This window comes from Cherax quadricarinatus, chromosome 79 (assembly GCF_038502225.1).
Source record: "Cherax quadricarinatus isolate ZL_2023a chromosome 79, ASM3850222v1, whole genome shotgun sequence".
In the NCBI taxonomy this organism is placed as follows: domain Eukaryota; kingdom Metazoa; phylum Arthropoda; class Malacostraca; order Decapoda; family Parastacidae; genus Cherax; species Cherax quadricarinatus.
The window spans coordinates 711,058-728,937 of NC_091370.1; the positions used below are offsets into that span (position 1 = coordinate 711,058).

General features: G+C 45.1%; 1 protein-coding gene across 1 annotated transcript in view; it reads right to left on the reverse strand.

The window, feature by feature from the left end:
* LOC128702727 (decapping and exoribonuclease protein) overlaps positions 1-3,533 on the reverse strand; it is a 70,411-nt gene extending 66,878 nt beyond the window's left edge. The window contains exon 1 of the mRNA XM_070101817.1: positions 3,396-3,533. Within this exon, the coding sequence (XP_069957918.1) occupies positions 3,396-3,440 (45 nt within the window). The 5' untranslated portion in view covers positions 3,441-3,533. The remainder of the gene's footprint in view (positions 1-3,395) is intronic.
* Positions 3,534-17,880: the final 14,347 nt, after the last annotated feature.

Consider the following 17,880-nt stretch of genomic DNA (forward strand, 5'->3'; position numbering starts at 1 on the left):
ACCACCCACAGGATGGGTATGGTGTGACTACCACCCACAGGATGGGTATGGTGTAACTACCACCCACAGGATGGGTATGGTGTAACTACCACCCACAGGATGGGTATGGTGTAACTACCACCCACAGGATGGGTATGGTGTAACTACCACCCACAGGATGGGTATGGTGTAACTACCACCCACAGGATGGGTATGGTGTAACTACCACCCACAGGATGGGTATGGTGTAACTACCACCCACAGGATGGGTATGGTGTAACTACCACCCACAGGATGGGTATGGTGTGACAACCACCCACAGGATGGTTATGGTGTAACTACCGCCGACAGGATGGGTATGGTGTGACTACCACCCACAGGATGGGTATGGTGTGACTACCACCCACAGGATGGGTATGGTGTGACTACCACCCACAGGATGGGTATGGTGTGACTACCACCCACAGGATGGGTATGGTGTGACTACCACCCACAGGATGGGTATGGTGTGACTACCACCCACAGGATGGGTATGGTGTGACTACCACCCACAGGATGGGTATGGTGTAACTACCACCCACAGGATGGGTATGGTGTAACTACCACCCACAGGATGGGTATGGTGTAACTACCACCCACAGGATGGGTATGGTGTAACTACCGCCCACAGGATAGGTATGGTGTGACTACCACCCACAGGATGGGTATGGTGTGACAACCACCCACAGGATGGGTATGGTGTAACTACCACCCACAGGATGGGTATGGTGTAACTACCACCCACAGGATGGGTATGGTGTAACTACCACCCACAGGATAGGTATGGTGTAACTACCGCCCACAGGATGGGTATGGTGTAACTACCACCCACAGGATGGGTATGGTGTAACTACCACCCACAGGATGGGTATGGTGTAACTACCGCCCACAGGATGGGTATGGTGTAACTACCACCCACAGGATGGGTATGGTGTAACTACCGCCCACAGGATAGGTATGGTGTGACTACCACCCACAGGATGGGTATGGTGTGACAACCACCCACAGGATGGGTATAGTGTGACAACCACCCACAGGATAGGTTTGGTGTGACAACCACCCACAGGATGGGTATGGTGTGACAACCACCCACAGGATAGATATGGTGTGACAACCACCCACAGGATGGGTATGGTGTGACAACCACCCACAGGATGGGTATGGTGTGACAACCACCCACAGGATAGGTATGGTGTGACAACCACCCACAGGATGGGTATAGTGTGACAACCACCCACAGGATAGGTATGGTGTGACAACCACCCACAGGATGGGTATGGTGTAACTACCGCCCACAGGATAGGTATGGTGTGACAATCACCCACAGGATGGGTATGGTGTGACAACCACCCACAGGATGGGTATGGTGTGACAACCACCCACAGGATGGTTATGGTGTAACTACCACCCACAGGATGGGTATGGTGTGACAACCACCCACAGGATGGGTATGGTGTAACTACCACCCACAGGATGGGTATGGTGTGACAACCACCCACAGGATAGGTATGGTGTGACAACCACCCACAGAATGGGTATGGTGTGACAACCACCCACAGGATGGGTATGGTGTGACAACCACCCACAGGATGGGTATGGTGTGACAACCACCCACAGGATGGTTATGGTGTAACTACCGCCCACAGGATAGGTATGGTGTGACAACCACCCACAGGATGGGTATGGTGTGACAACCACCCACAGGATGGGTATGGTGTGACAACCACCCACAGGATGGGTATGGTGTGACAACCACCCACAGGATGGGTATGGTGTGACTACCACCCACAGGGTGGGTATGGTGTGACTACCACCCACAGGATGGGTATGGTGTGACAACCACCCTCAGAATGGTGTGACTACCACCCACAGGATGGTATGGTGTACCACCCACAGGATGGGTATGGTGTGACAACCACCCACAGGATGGTTATGGTGTAACTACCACCCACAGGTTGGGTATGGTGTGACAACCACCCACAGGATGGTTATGGTGTAACTACCACCCACAGGATGGTTATGGTGTAACTACCACCCACAGGTTGGGTATGGTGTGACAACCACCCACAGGATGGTTATGGTGTAACTACCACCCACAGGATGGGTATGGTGTGACAACCACCCACAGGATGGTTATGGTGTAACTACCACCCACAGGATGGGTATGGTGTGACAACCACCCACAGGATGGTTATGGTGTAACTACCACCCACAGGATGGTTATGGTGTAACAACCACCCACAGGATGGGTATGGTGTGACAACCACTCACAGAATGGGTATGGTGTGACAACCACCCACAGGATGGGTATGGTGTGACAACCACCCACAGGATGGGTATGGTGTGACAACCACCCACAGGATGGTTATTGTGTAACTACCACCCACAGGATGGGTATGGTGTGACAACCACCCACAGGATGGTTATGGTGTAACTACCACCCACAGGATGGGTATGGTGTAACAACCACCCACAGGATGGGTATGGTGTAACTACCACCCACAGGATGGGTATGGTGTGACAACCACCCACAGGATGGTTATGGTGTAACTACCACCCACAGGATGGGTATGGTGTAACTACCACCCACAGGATGGGTATGGTGTAACTACCACCCACAGGATGGGTATGGTGTAACTACCACCCACAGGATGGTTATGGTGTAACTACCACCCACAGGATGGTTATGGTGTAACTACCACCCACAGGATGGGTATGGTGTAACTACCACCCACAGGATGGGTATGGTGTAACTACCACCCACAGGATGGGTATGGTGTAACTACCACCCACAGGATGGGTATGGTGTGACAACCACCCACAGGATGGTTATGGTGTAACTACCACCCACAGGATGGGTATGGTGCATATAATAAACATTAACTACCGCCAGACCGGAAGGACCTGCTGCCATATATATTATAATCATTTTTTTTCTCTCAATTGTTTGTTGGCAGATTTTACTGAAACTATGTCACATCATTCTAAATATATGCTTCTACAGGTACACCAAGAAGATAAAATGGACGACAAATAACAGAGACACCGGAAGCAGGGTAACTCCTCCCTTAAGTTTGCGTAAACTCACACAGATCAGACAGATGTGCAGCCTCTCACTGATCAAAGTTGCTCAATTAAACACGGATCGTTCCTGCACAATATGCTCGGCTCATCCAAAATAAGCTGGGTTCGAGCCTCTAGCTGTGATATTATGGGCTTATTTCCATACCTCTGTTGCCCTTATTAACATAGAATAAATAAGTACCCAAGTCTCGATCAACTGTTGTGGACGGAATTTTGGGAGAATTCAGTAACCTAGGATAACACATTAGCCTGTAAATTCAGTTATCCACCGAAAGAAATATAGCAAAACTCACCCTTCCACCCTTCGGAAACTTGTCTCCTTGCATATAATAGGCCATTGCGTTCTATAGTATGAAGGAAATGCGAAGTGTCTGGTAGTTACTAATGTCAAGTTATACGACGTAGAAGCAGTGCCGAGCACCGAGTTCAGCTTAAGTAACGCCAGACTGCCAGTATCCCCTAGTACCTAACATGCCGTTCTCTTACAACTTCCTAGATTTTTCCCTGCCTATCGCGGGTGTCAGGACACTTCCTCACACCGCTACTACCCACTGATATGTCTCCAGTCCTATGGCATTTGTTTTAAGATGAAGGAAATGGAAAACGAGGTCACACTATTGGCTCAAACTCGACAGTGACAATGAACTACGACAACTGAGGATTCGTACTACTATCGTCCATCTGAATATCTAAAAATCATTATTTTATAGTTACAATTCTTTATTAAAGTCATGTATAAATATACATCATTTACCAATTAACAATATATAAACGAAAAAATTAACTCCCTATATATCAAAATAGATATCTTGTCGATACATGCCATAAGGGTATCGCCAGAAACTTTTACAATATATTGTATATTCATATTCTTGTAGGGAATATAGACCCGGGCAGGGAGAGCACCGGCGAATAAAAAAAATATAAAAATGTATTAAATATAGAAAGAGAATAAATGTGGGTGCAGTGTATGAAGGCAGCAAGAATGATTCACAGTGTAAGGTATGTTGTTTCTGTCCCGTCATTTACACGTTCACTTCACGACCACCACTAACACCCACTAACATTACTGCTGCCTCAGCCTTTTATTATAATTATTATTATTATTATTATTATTATTATTATTATTATTATTATTATTATTATTCTAATATTTAAATAGGTGGCTGTAGCTCATTATAATAGTACTTTTATTATTATTATTATTATTATTATTATTATTATTATTATTATTATTATTATTATTATTGTTATTAACAATGCCCGACCATTCCACAGTCACTACCACAATCACGACCAAGTATTTCAGAACCAAGTGAGAGAGTAAAGGAGAGGAGGAAAATGAGAGGAACAGGAGTATCGGAGTGTGAAAATGGAGATATCACGAAGGGAGGAAATCACGAAGGAAGGGAATCACGAAGGAAGGGTATCAGGAAGGGAGGGATAAAGTCAGGAATGTAAGAAGGGCATAAGAGAGAGAGGTAGGAACAAAAACTTGTGTTATGTAAAACTTTAGGAAATACATTTTGGCGCAAAATTTTAGAAAAGCAAGTTGGTATGTGAGGGACCATAATTACACACACACTTACAAAAACGCGATGTCTAATAATGAAGATCTCCAGTGAGTACTAGACAGGTCTGCCCCTCTAGCATCCAGCCTGTTACTGGGTTTTTGTAACAAGTAGTTAGTATCCTGGTCCAATTATCCATTAGAATTTAATAATTCAATAGTGCTTCAGGATTACAACTGGTAGGCTACTAACTAAAGAAAGTAAAATTTAATGTTTATTAATAAAGATAAAGTTGTATAGGTGGACAATATCATAGAAAATCAAAGTAATCTATTTAATATAATATAGGATACAAGTTGCTACACTTCTCTCGTGTACAGTAGTATTGTGCTGAAGGCACATATCATATCTTTATGGATTTTAAGTAGTCTGGTACATTGTCAGCATTTAAGAACATAATACTAATTTATACAAGTGAGTATGTGTGTATGGGGCTCTGGTGGCCTGGTGGTTAACGCTCTCGCTTCACACGGTGAGGGCCTGGGTTCGATTCCCAGCCAGAGTAGAAACATTGGACGTGTTTCTTTCAACCTGTTGTCTATGTTCCCCGTCAGTAAAATGGGTACCTGGGTGTTAGTCGACTGGTGTGGGTCGCATCCTGGGACACTGACCTAAGGAGGCCTGGTCACAGACCGGGCCGCGGGGGCGTTGACCCCCGGAACTCTCTCCAGGTAATGTGTGTAAGTGCTCTAAGTAGTTCGCTATGTCTCAAGACTCGACTCGACTTAACCAGTGACTGACTAAAAGTCCTCACATAAACTAACTTCTTGACCAACCTAGCAATCAGAACAGCTTGCTTGAACAGCAAAACGACTGATTCGCTGAACAGCAATATAACAAGCAACAGCGACACAGTATCAGGAACAAGGAGATAATATAACGACACTAAGTAGGGACCATCTGCAGATCCTCCACAAAAGTCACAAAACTCCCATACTACTGAATCCACATTGAACAAATGTGACACCACCTATGACTGCTGCACCTCTCCTGCCATACGGTTTATAAGCTGCTTCTCCGCTCATATGCCGTATTCTACTCAAGATTGATGGACTGAACACATCGACTCTAGGTTGAGGGACTTATTACCTCATTCTCCTCCTGTTCTTCAAGTTTCTCCTATGTATGGACTGATGAAGCCACGGTGTGGCGAAACGTTTCCTCAATAAAGATACCCAAGAGTTGCACATGTGTCTAATTTATCAACATGTCGGTTCTCTGAACCATTTAGCCCATTGTTCCCGGCATTTTAGTTGACTTTTACAACACGCATGGCTTACGGGGGAAAGATTCTTACTCCACTTCCCCATGAATATAAAAGGAAAAGTAATAAGACCAAGAACTATTAAGATAAAATCAAAGAAAACTCAGATGAGTGTGTATAAATAAATGTGTACATGTATGTGTAGTGTGACCTAAGTGTAAGTAGAAGTAGCAAGACGTACCTGTAATCTTGCATATTTATGAGACAGACAAAAAGACACACACACACACACACACATATATATATATATATATATATATATATATATATATATATATATATATATATATATATATATATATATATATATATATACACAGAGTAATATTTTGTAAAATCATCTCTTACTTAGCATTATGCATATACTCCAAATATGAGTTCTGGTATCTATAAACTCGACAGACCATAATATTGCTCATAAACTTCCTCTTCAAGGTGGGCTCCTTGCCATGGTAAAAAGGCTTTTGGTCTGAGGAAATGGGCCTTTCATTCTTCCTCCAAGCAAACATAACAACCCCCACTCCCCCCCTTTCTTGGTCCATTCTCCCCATCCCTCTTTTTCTCGTCCCTCTCCTTTCTTGTTTTGGCCTTTGGGATCCTCCCCTCCAAAATATTCCTCCTAGATTGAGGAAAGAGTGACATTGCTCGTCCCATTCTGTTGAGGTCCTTGAATCATCTAGAGATGCCCTGATCTCCCTCCAGAGTCCCAGGGGACAGCTTACGGTGTCCTTTGGGATGATGGGTGTATCTCTGGAGACTACCTGTCGGTTCCGGGAGGTGGTGGCTGAATGAGGTATGCCTTGCGGCAGGCTTCCGACCACCCTCGCTTTTGTCTGCCAAGGTGGCTCGGTCCCACTGAGGACCTTTTGGGTCTAGAGGGGCGATATACGATCCTTTTCATTCCTCCTAGGAGCTACCCCTCAATGTACCTTTTTTCGAAAAAGACAAAAATAAAGGAAAAAAAGAAACCTTACATGGAATCCCATGTCCATAAAATTCTTCCTCCCAGATCCCTTTACACTGTGGCATCCCCTCACTACCTCTCTAACAACCCAGTACCTTTTTCAGGTAACATATCGTTGCCTGCCTCTGGTACCGAGGTTCTGCCTTACCCTTTTGATATGTCTGACATCTGAACGTCTTTGACCATGCTTCCGGCTTCTCCCTTTACAGTATGACGATTTTTAGATCACCCACCCATCTCAGGGCAGCGTACGAGCCACAGCCCGGCTGATCCGGCACTGGCTTTAGGTATCTCTCCAGCTCTCTCTTGAAGGCAGCCAAGGGTTTATTGGCAATTCCCCTAATGCTTAATGGGAGGCTGTTGAACAGTCTTGGGCCCCGGACGCTTATGGTGTTTTCCCTTAGTGTACCAATGGCGCCCCTACTTTTTATTGGGGGCATTTTGCATCGCCTGCCCAGTCTTTTACTTTCGTAGGGAGTGATTTCTGTGTGCAGATTTGGGACCATTCCTTCCAGGATTTTCCAAGTGTAGATTATGATATATCTCTCCCTCCTGCGTTCCAACGAGTACAAGTCAAGTGCTTCCAAGCGTGGGGCAAGTGTGCTCTAAAGTTTCACAAAGAGCTGGGTGAAAAACTCAAAATAGAAACCAAGGACCACAGGGCGGCCAGCTTCCTCTTTCAGAGACTCAGTGTTGCGATCCAGAGAGGAAATGCCTGCAGCATTCTGAGCAAGTGGCCAACTGCCAGGGAGCTGGACGAAGCATTCGAGATGTAGCTCTGAATTATCTAAGTTGTTTTACTCAATATTGTATTTTTGTCAATGTATTTTGTCACTGTATTTTGTTTTTAAGTAAAGTATATGTAGAATATATAGGGGGCGGTAGGATAAAATTTTCAAACAGGTTCAGGGAGAACCTTGAGTTTTCCCTGAAGCAAGTTTATTATTTTCTCTGAGGATGAGGGTCCCCAGGACAGTTCTAGAGGTGGTACCTCCCTATATTATATATATATATATATATATATATATATATATATATATATATATATATATATATATATATATATATATATATATATATATATATATATATATATATTAGGTTGAGGGACTGATTACCACATCTTCTGTACATAGTTCTACTGTCTTCAAGTTATGTCCTAGAATTTGTATTGATAAAGCCACTGGTTGGCGAAACGTCTACAATAAAGATACCCAGATGTTGCACATGTGTCTTACTCTCATCTTGTCGGTATTATATACCATTTGTGCACAGCAGTTATTTGGTTGATGTGCGCTTCAGGAGATGTGCCTGGTGTTATACTCACCCCAAGATCTTTTTCCTTGAGTGAGGTTTGTATTCTCTGGCCCCCTAGACTGTACTCAGTCTGCAGTCTTCTTTGCCGTTCCCCAATCTTCATGACTTTGCATTTGGTGGGATTGAACTCCAGGAGCCAATTGCTGGACCAGGTCTGCAGCCTGTCCAGATCCCTTTGTAGTTCTGCCTGGTCTTCGATCGAGTGAATTCTTCTCATAAACTTCACGTCATCTGCAAACAGGGACACCTCAGAGTCTATTCCTTCCGTCATGTCGTTCACAAATACCAGAAACAGCACTGGTCCTAGGACTGACCCCTGTGGGACCCCGCTGGTCACAGGTACCCACTCTGCCACCTCGCCACGTACCATGACTCGCTGCTGTCTTCCTGACAAGTATTCCCTGATCCATTGTAGTGCCTTCCCTGTTATCCCTGCTTGGTCCTCCAGTTTTTGCACTAGTCTCTTGTGTGGAACTGTGTCAAACGTCTTCTTGCAGTCCAAGAATATGCAATCCACCCACCCCTCTCTCTCTCTTGTCTTACTGCTGTCACCATGTCTTAGAACTCTAGTAGGTTTGTGACACAGGATTTCCTGTCCCTGAAACAATGTTGGCTGCTGTTGATGAGATCATTCCTTTCTAGGTGTTCCACCACTCTTCTCCTGATAATCTTCTCCATGATTTTGCATACTATACATGTCAGTGACACTGGTCTGTAGTTTAGGGCTTCATGTCTGTCTCCTTTTTTAAAGATTGGGACTACATTTGCTGTCTTCCATGCCTCAGGCAATCTCCCTGTTTCGATAGATGTATTGAATATTGTTGTTAGGGGTACACATAGCGCCTCTGCTCCCTCTCTCAGGACCCATGGGAAGATGTTATCTGGCCCCATTGCCTTTGAGGTATCTAGCTCAGTCAGAAGCCTCTTCACTTCTTCCTCGGTTGTGTGCCCTGTGTCCAGCACATGGTGGTGTGCCCCACCTCTCCGTCTTTCTGGAGCCCCTTCTGGCTCCTCTGTGAACATTTCTTTGAATCTTTTGTTGAGTTCCTCACATACTTCACGGTCATTTCTTGTTGTCTCTCCTCCTTCCTTCCTTCCTTAGCCTGATTACCTGGTCCTTGACTGTTGTTTTCCTCCTGATGTGGCTGTATAACAGTTTCGGGTCAGATTTGGGTTTCGTTGCTATGTTGTTTTCATATTGACGTTGGGCCTCCCTTCTTATCTGTGCATATTCATTTCTGGCTCTACGACTGCTCTCCTTATTCTCCTGGGTCCTTTGCCTTCTATATTTCTTCCATTCCCTAGCACACTTGGTTTTTGCCTCCCTGCACCTTTGGGTAAACCATGGGCTCATCCTGGCTTTTTCATTATTTCTGTTACCCTTGGGTACAAACCTCTCATCAGCCTCCTTGCATATTGTTGCTACATATTCCATCATCTCATTAACTGGCTTCCCTGACAGTTCTCTGTCCCACTGAACCCTGTTCAGGAAGTTCCTCATTCCCGTGTAGTCCCCTTTCTTGTAGTTTGGCTTCATTCGTCCTGGCCTTCCTGCTTCCCCCTCCACTTGTAGCTCTACTATGTATTCGAAGCTTAAAACCACATGATCGCTGGCCCCAAGGGGTCTTTCATATGTGATGTCCTCAATATCTGCACTACTCAATGTGAATACTAAGTCCAGTCTTGCTGGACTTAGTGTCCCTTCCGTGCTGGTACATGAAGTTTTCCAGTACCACTTCCATCATCTTAGCCCTCCATGTATCTTGGCCCCTATGTGGCTCCAAGTTCTCCCAACTGATCTCCTTGTGGTTAAAGTCACCCATGATCAGGAGCTTTGCCCTGCATGCATGAGCTCTTCTAGCCACTGCAGCCAGTGTGTCAACCATCGTTCTATTGCTCTCGTCATACTCTTGCCTTGGCCTCCTGCTGTTCTGTGGTGGGTTATACATTACTGCAATTACCACCTTGGGACCTCCAGAGTGAAGCTTTCCCGCTATGTAATCACTTTCTTCTCTGTTGTCTCCTCTCTCCAGCTCATCAAAATTCCATCGGTTTTTGATCAGCAGTGCCACTCCTCCTCTCACCTATTCCCTCTGTCTCTCCTCAGGATCTGGTATCCCATTGGAAAGATGGCATCTGTTATCATATCTGTAAGCTTGGTTTCTGTGAGAGCTATGATGTCTGGTGATGCCTCTTTGACTCTTTTGTGCCACTCTTCCCACTTATTTGTTATTCCATCAGCATTTGTGTACCATACTTTCAGTTTCCTTTCCAACACTGTGGTTTGGGGGGCCTGTGAGGGTGTGAGACCTGGTAGCATACTGTGGGATTCTATAGCTCGGTGTTGAGTGGAGGCTGTGGGTATGGATTGTAGTGTGTGTTGGGATGGTGTGAAAGGTTGTATGGTTCTGAGAATAGTCGTGTGTGCGCTTGCCCTTGCTGTTCTGTTCTGCTCTGACTGACCTCTGCTGGTTCCATCCTTGTCTCTTTTCCTAGCTCCTTTCGCTTTTTTGTCCTCTCCCTCAGCTGTTGTCGTTCTGATTGTGTTCTGTTTCTGTCTAGGAACACCCTCTTGTACTCTTCTGAGTATTTCAATCGTGGTTTCTCTTGGAGGATCCTGTTCCGCACTGTTTCCGTCCTGAGAATCAGCTTGATTGGTCGGTTTCTCCCCTTCGAGTACCCCCCTATTCTCTGAAAATTTACAATCTCGTCCATCTCTTCACCTATTTCCGTGATGATTTTCTCAATCTCCTTTCTTTATTCCTGCTGCCTTTCAGTGTGAGTCCTTTCCTCTCTCTCCTGAAGCCCATGGATAAACACTGATTTTGCCCTTTCCTCCTCCCATTGCCTCACCCTCTGTGACTCTGGATCCTGCCTGTATGTGGTCAGTTTCTCCCTTGATTTTTCCAGTGGCTCTTGATAGCATGGTTGTGCCTCAGCATTCGACCTATCACTCTCTCCATCTGCACCCAGCTGTTCTTCCCTTTCACTCCTTGGCCCTCCTTGGCAGGCTGATATGACCTTAGCATAATTCATAATTCCTTCCTTCCTGTTGGGCCTCGCAGCTTCATATGCTGTTTCTTCTCTGGTCACTGCCCCTGTAACTCGCTTCAGCCTATTTATCTCAACTTCTAGGACCCTAATCTTGGCTACTGCAGTTTTGACTTGTGCCTCCCAATTCTTTGTCTCCTTCTCCAACCTCTTTTCCAATTTCACAGAGAGCTCTTTCTCCATTTTTTCAGAAAGCTCTCCTAATTTTCTCTCCCACTCTTGTTCCATCCTTTTCCACTGCTCCTCCATCCACTCCTCCCTATCAGAACCATTCTCATCTGATCCTTGGTTCCTGCGAGTCCCCACCATTTTTTTTTTGTGAGGGAAAGTAGAAGGAGAGAGAGAGGGGAAGAGTGAGAAGGGAAAGGAGTGAGAGAGAGAGAGGGGGGAAGGAGAGAGAAGGAAGAGAGAAGGGAAAGGGAGGAGAGGGGGAGAGTGAGAAGGGAAAAATAGGGAAAGGATGGAGAGAGAGTGAGAGAGAGGAGGGAAAGAGAGAGAAGGAAGAGAGAGAGAGAGAGAGAGAGAGAGAGAGAGAAGGGAAGGTAGAAAGAGAGGGGGATAGTGAGAAGGAAAAAGGGGAAGAGAGAGTGAGAGTGAGAGATTGGGGGAGAGAGAGTGAAGGGAAGGGTAGGAGAAAGGGAGAGTGAGAAGGGAAAATGGGGAAGAGAGAGAGCAAGAGAGAGAGAAAGAGAGAGAGAGAGAGAGAGGAGAGAGGGAGAGAGGGAGAGAGGGAGACAGGGAGAGGGAGAGAGGGAGAGAGGGAGAGAGGGAGACAGGGAGAGGGAGAGAGGGAGAGAGGGAGACAGGGAGAGGGAGGGAGGGAGGGAGGGAGGGAGGGAGAGAGAGAGAGAGAGAGGGAGGGAGAGAGAGAGAGAGAGAAGGCAAAGAGAGGGGGAGAGAGAGGGGGAGAGAGGGGGAGAAGGGGGAAAGAGGGGGAGATGGAAGAGCGAGAAGGGAGAGAGAGGCTAGGGGGAGAGAGAGGGGAGGAGGGGAGAGAGATGGGAAAAGGGAGAGGGGAGAGATAATGGGAGGGGAGAGATGTTAGAGGGGGAGAGATGGGAGAGGGAAGAGAGAGAGATAGGTAGAGAGTGATAGGTAGAGAGAGAGATATAGGTAAAGAGTGAGATAGGTAGAGAGAGATAGGTCTTGTGTGTGTATGTGTGTGTACTCACCTAGTTGTACTCACCTAGTTGAGGTTGCGGGGGTCGAGTCCGAGCTCCTGGCCCCGCCTCTTCACTGATCGCTACTAGGTCACTCTCCCTGAGCCTTGAGCTTTATCATACCTCTGCTTAAAGCTATGTATGGATCCTGCCTCCACTACATCGCTTCCCAAACTATTCCACTTACTAACTACTCTGTGGCTGAAGAAATACTTCCTAACATCCCTGTGATTCATCAGTGTCTTCAGCTTCCAACTGTGTCCCCTTGTTACTGTGTCCAATCTCTGGAACATCCTGTCTTTGTCCACCTTGTCAATAATTCCTCTCAGTATTTTGTATGTCGTTATCATGTCCCCCCTATCTCTCCTGTCCTCCAGTGTCGTCAGGTTGATTTCCCTTAACCTCTCCTCGTAGGATATACCTCTTAGCTCTGGGACTAGTCTTGTTGCAAACCTTTGCACTTTCTCTAGTTTCTTTACGTGCTTGGCTAGGTGTGGGTTCCAAACTGGTGCCGCATACTCCAATATGGGCCTAACGTACACGGTGTACAGGGTCCTGAATGATTCCTTATTAAGATGTCGGAATGCTGTTCTGAGGTTTGCTAGGCGCCCATATGCTGCAGCAGTTATTTGGTTGATGTGCGCTTCAGGAGATGTGCCTGGTGTTATACTCACCCCTAGATCTTTTTCCTTGAGTGAGGTTTGTAGTCTCTGGCCCCTAGACTGTACTCCGTCTGCGGTCTTCTTTGCCCTTCCCCAATCTTCATGTCTTTGCACTTGGTGGGATTGAACTCCAGGAGCCAATTGCTGGACCAGGTCTGTAGCCTGTCCAGATCCGTGCCTTCCCTGTTATCCCTGCTTGGTCCTCCAGTTTTTGCACTAATCTCTTGTGTGGAACTGTGTCAAACGCCTTCTTGCAGTCCAAGAAAATCCAATCCACCCGTCCCTCTCTCTCTTGTCTTAGTGCTGTCACCATGTCATAGAACTCCAGTAGGTTTGTGACACAGGATTTCCCTTCCCTGAAACCATGTTGGTTGCTGTTGATAAGATCATTCCTTTCTAGGTGTTCCACCACTCTTCTCCTGATAATCTTCTCCATGACTTTGCATACTATACATGTTAGTGATACTGATCTGTAGTTTAATGATTCATGTCTGTCTCCATTTTTAAAAATTGGGACTACATTTGCTGTCTTCCATACCTCAGGTAGTCGCCCTTTTTCGATAGATGTGTTGAAGACTGTTGTTAGTGGTACACATAGCTCCTCTGCTCCCTCTCTCAGGGCCCATGGAGAGATGTTATCTGGCCCCATCGCCTTTGAGGTATCTAGCTCGCTTAGCAGCCTCTTCACTTCTTCCTCGGTTGTGTGTATTGTGCCCAGCACTTGATGGTGAACCCCACCTCCCCATCTTTCTGGAGTCCCTTCTGTCTCCACTGTGAACACTTCTTTGAATCTCATGTTGAGTTCCTCACATGCTTCACGGTCATTTTTTGTGATCTCCCTTCCTTCCTTCCTTAGCCTGATTACCTGGTCCTTGACTGTTGTTTTCCTGCTGATGTGGCTGTATAACAGCTTCAGGTCAGATCTTGCTTTCACTGCTATGTCATTTTCGTATTGCCATTGGGCCTCCCTTGTTACCTGTGCATATTCATTTCTGGCTCTACGACCGCTCTCTTTATTCTCCTGGGTCCTTTGCCTTCTATACTTCTTCCATTCTCTAGCAAACTTAGTTTTATACTCTCTACACCTTTGGGTGAACTAAGGACTCATCCTGGCTTTCTCGTTATTTCTGTTGCCCTTCGGTACAAACCTCTCTTCAGCTTCCTTACATATTGTTATCACATATTCCATCATCTCGTTTACTGACTTCCCTGCCAGTTCTCTGTCCCACTGAACCCCGTGTGGGAAATTCTTCATGCCTGCATAGTCCTCTCTCTTGTATTTTGGCTTCATTCGTCCTGCTCTTCCTGCTTGCCTCTCCACTTATAACTCTATGTATTCGAAGCTCAGAATCACGTGATTACTGGCCTCGAGGGGTCATCCGTATGTGATGTCCTCAATATATGTGTGTGTGTGTGTGTGTGTGTGTGTGTGTGTGTGTGTGTGTGTGTGTGTGTGTGTGTGTGTGTGTGTGTGTGTGTGTGTGTGTGTGTGTGTGTGTGTGTTTGTTTGTTTGCAAAATGCTCACTGTGAAAAAAATGGTGAAATTCCAAGCGCATTCGTGATCTCTACATTATTGTGAGAAATTAAGAGTGTACTTCGAATTTCACTATTTTTTATTCTTTTTACTGTGGTTATTTTGCATATTGTGATATCACCTATGTAAAACTAAGCCAAGGTTTACTGATATAATTGTTTCTCTCAAATTATATTTGCAATTATTGATTCCATAAATTTTATAACATGGGTATAACATTTGCATTTTCCACTTATCCGGTACTATACCTGTTTATGGTCATTTATTGAACAGACTGACCAATGGTTTGCTAAGTTCTTCCTTAAATCCCTTTAAAATTTGAAAACAATTCGTCAGGGTCTGGTGACTTGTTTGGTTGTAGTCTTTTTGTTTATCTGAGAACCATGTAACTTCTGACATCATTCTTACTTGGAGGTGTTCTGGTGGTCAGTGCTCCCACGTCCCGATCTGTATTATACTTTTGTTTATATACTTATATACTTTTGCAAACTGTAAACACTTAAAAACTGTAAACATTTTTTTGGTAACTAACAGGAAGTTCACCTGAGTTACGTTTAAATAGGCCTGTTTTTTTCCTTTGTCTTATATCTGAGAGAAACCCTTTGGAGTGGTCTTTGAGTCTCTTGCAACTATAGTTTCAATTATTTTTTCTCTCTTAAACTGAATTTGAGGTGACCCGTCTCCTTGCTTGGTTCATTTATAGTCATTTGAGTTTGATCTAATTCCTCAATTAGGAATATATGCGGCTTGGGCATTATTTTGAAAAACAGCCTATGTGTAACCATTTCGCCATAAACTCTTGTCAGGTCACTACAGTCTAAGCTACGTAATTACGTATTACGTATTACGTAATCAACTGTGTAAAAGTCTGGGATATACATTTACTAACTTCAAGATTATCGGTGAAGTTAGGGAGGTTATTTTCTGTTCTTGCTTCCATCACGAGGAGTCCTGGACCACTTCTAATAAGTCACTAGATTCAGATTTCCTATGAATTTGTAACAGTAAATTTGGCTATACTTAAAATCTCCTATTAAAACCATCTTTTCATATTTAGAAATCCTAGAACTTTCAGCCCATAGAAGTTGACCGTGTTCACTGTCTGGCCTGGGAGGTCTGTCACTCACACACAGATGTTGACCTTGTTCACTGTCTGGCCTGGGAGGTCTGTCACTCACACACAGATGTTGACCTTGTTCACTGTCTGGCCTGGGAGGTCTGTCACTCACACACAGATGTTGACCTTGTTCACTGTCTGGCCTGAGAGGTCTGTCACTCACACACAGATATTGACCGTGTTCACTGTCTGGCCTGAGAGGTCTGTCACACACACAGATATTGACCGTGTTCACTGTCTGGCCTGAGAGGTCTGTCACACACAGATATTGACCGTGTTCACTGTCTGGCCTGAGAGGTCTGTCACTCACACACAGATGTTGACCGTGTTCACTGTCTGGCCTGGGAGGTCTGTCACTCACACACAGATATTGACCTTGTTCACTGTCTGGCCTGGGAGGTCTGTCACACACACACAGATATTGACCGTGTTCACTGTCTGGCCTGGGAGGTCTGTCACTCACACACAGATGTTGACCTTGTTCACTGTCTGGCCTGAGAGGTCTGTCACTCACACACAGATGTTGACCTTGTTCACTGTCTGGCCTGGGAGGTCTGTCACTCACACACAGATGTTGACCTTGTTCACTGTCTGGCCTGGGAGGTCTGTCACTCACACACAGATGTTGACCTTGTTCACTGTCTGGCCTGGGAGGTCTGTCACTCACACACAGATATTGACCGTGTTCACTGTCTGGCCTGAGAGGTCTGTCACTCACACACAGATGTTGACCTTGTTCACTGTCTGGCCTGAGAGGTCTGTCACTCACACACAGATGTTGACCGTGTTCACTGTCTGGCCTGGGAGGTCTGTCACTCACACACAGTTCATATCTGTCACTCACACCGACCTTGTTCACTGTCTGGCCTGAGAGGTGGCCTGAGAGGTCTGTCACTCACACACAGATATTGACCGTGTTCACTGTCTGGCCTGAGAGGTCTGTCACACACACACAGATATTGACCGTGTTCACTGTCTGGCCTGAGAGGTCTGTCACACACACACAGATATTGACCGTGTTCACTGTCTGGCCTGGGAGGTCTGTCACTCACACAGAATCAACTTTCCGTGTCCCTCGAGACACTGCAGCCAAGCAGAATCAGTGTCTATCCCTTCAACCATCAAATCATTTCTGGTGAAACTGATGAAAATTTCCCTAACTTACATCACCACTCTGCTGACTTTCCTTTTAACTGTATCATTGTATCACCCAGAATGTTTAGAAACAAAATAATATATAAAGCATAATCTTAAGACTACACTGCGTTTAATTATACTGTGATTGAGTAATAAAATAAGTCATTTAAATTTAATTAAAAATCCCTTTTAAGGGTTATTCATTTAAGGTATTCTTTCGAAACTCAAGTACTTGTATCATTATATTTTTGTATACTATCATAGTTCCTCCTGACAGTATACAAAAATGACTTATCAGACCAAGGGTCGACTGAGTGATTAATGACTGTGAAGTGATCTCACTCTCTCAGAATAGCAGCAATTGGCACTGGTGATCAACCTGCCTATGTAGTCCACTCCACACAGTCACGCCCCTCGTTACTTTATAACAGATATAACCTAGTAATATTTCGGTATGTATTCAGTTATTACATAGTGTTATGGAATTATTGTTCCACACAAGACACCATACAACTTTATAGGTTGTCTGGGAAACATACACAAATAAACCGCACATAAAAGAGAGAAGCTTACGACGACGTTTCGGTCCGACTTGGACCATTGACAAAGTCGGACCGAAACGTCGTCGTAAGCTTCTCTCTTTTATGTGCGGGTTATTTGTGTATCGTTCCAGTCACGGTATTGTGCCTTTTATGTTATTTATTGTCTGGGAAAGTATGCGATGTAGCCCCGAGGATGAGTACTCATAGTGCACGATACCCAAGTGGATCCCTGATCTTGACACAATTATAGCGCTGTAGTTCTTTGATGCTCATGGTTAATTATGGTGGTTATGTTGTTAGGTAAGACACATATGCAACAGTTAGACAACTTTATTCCGAAACGTTTCGCCTACACAGTAGGCTTCTTCAGTCGAATACAGAAAATAGGCAGGAACAGTAGATATGTGAAGACGATGTAATCAGTCCATCACCCTTGTAGTCGTAGAATTTGAGGTTGT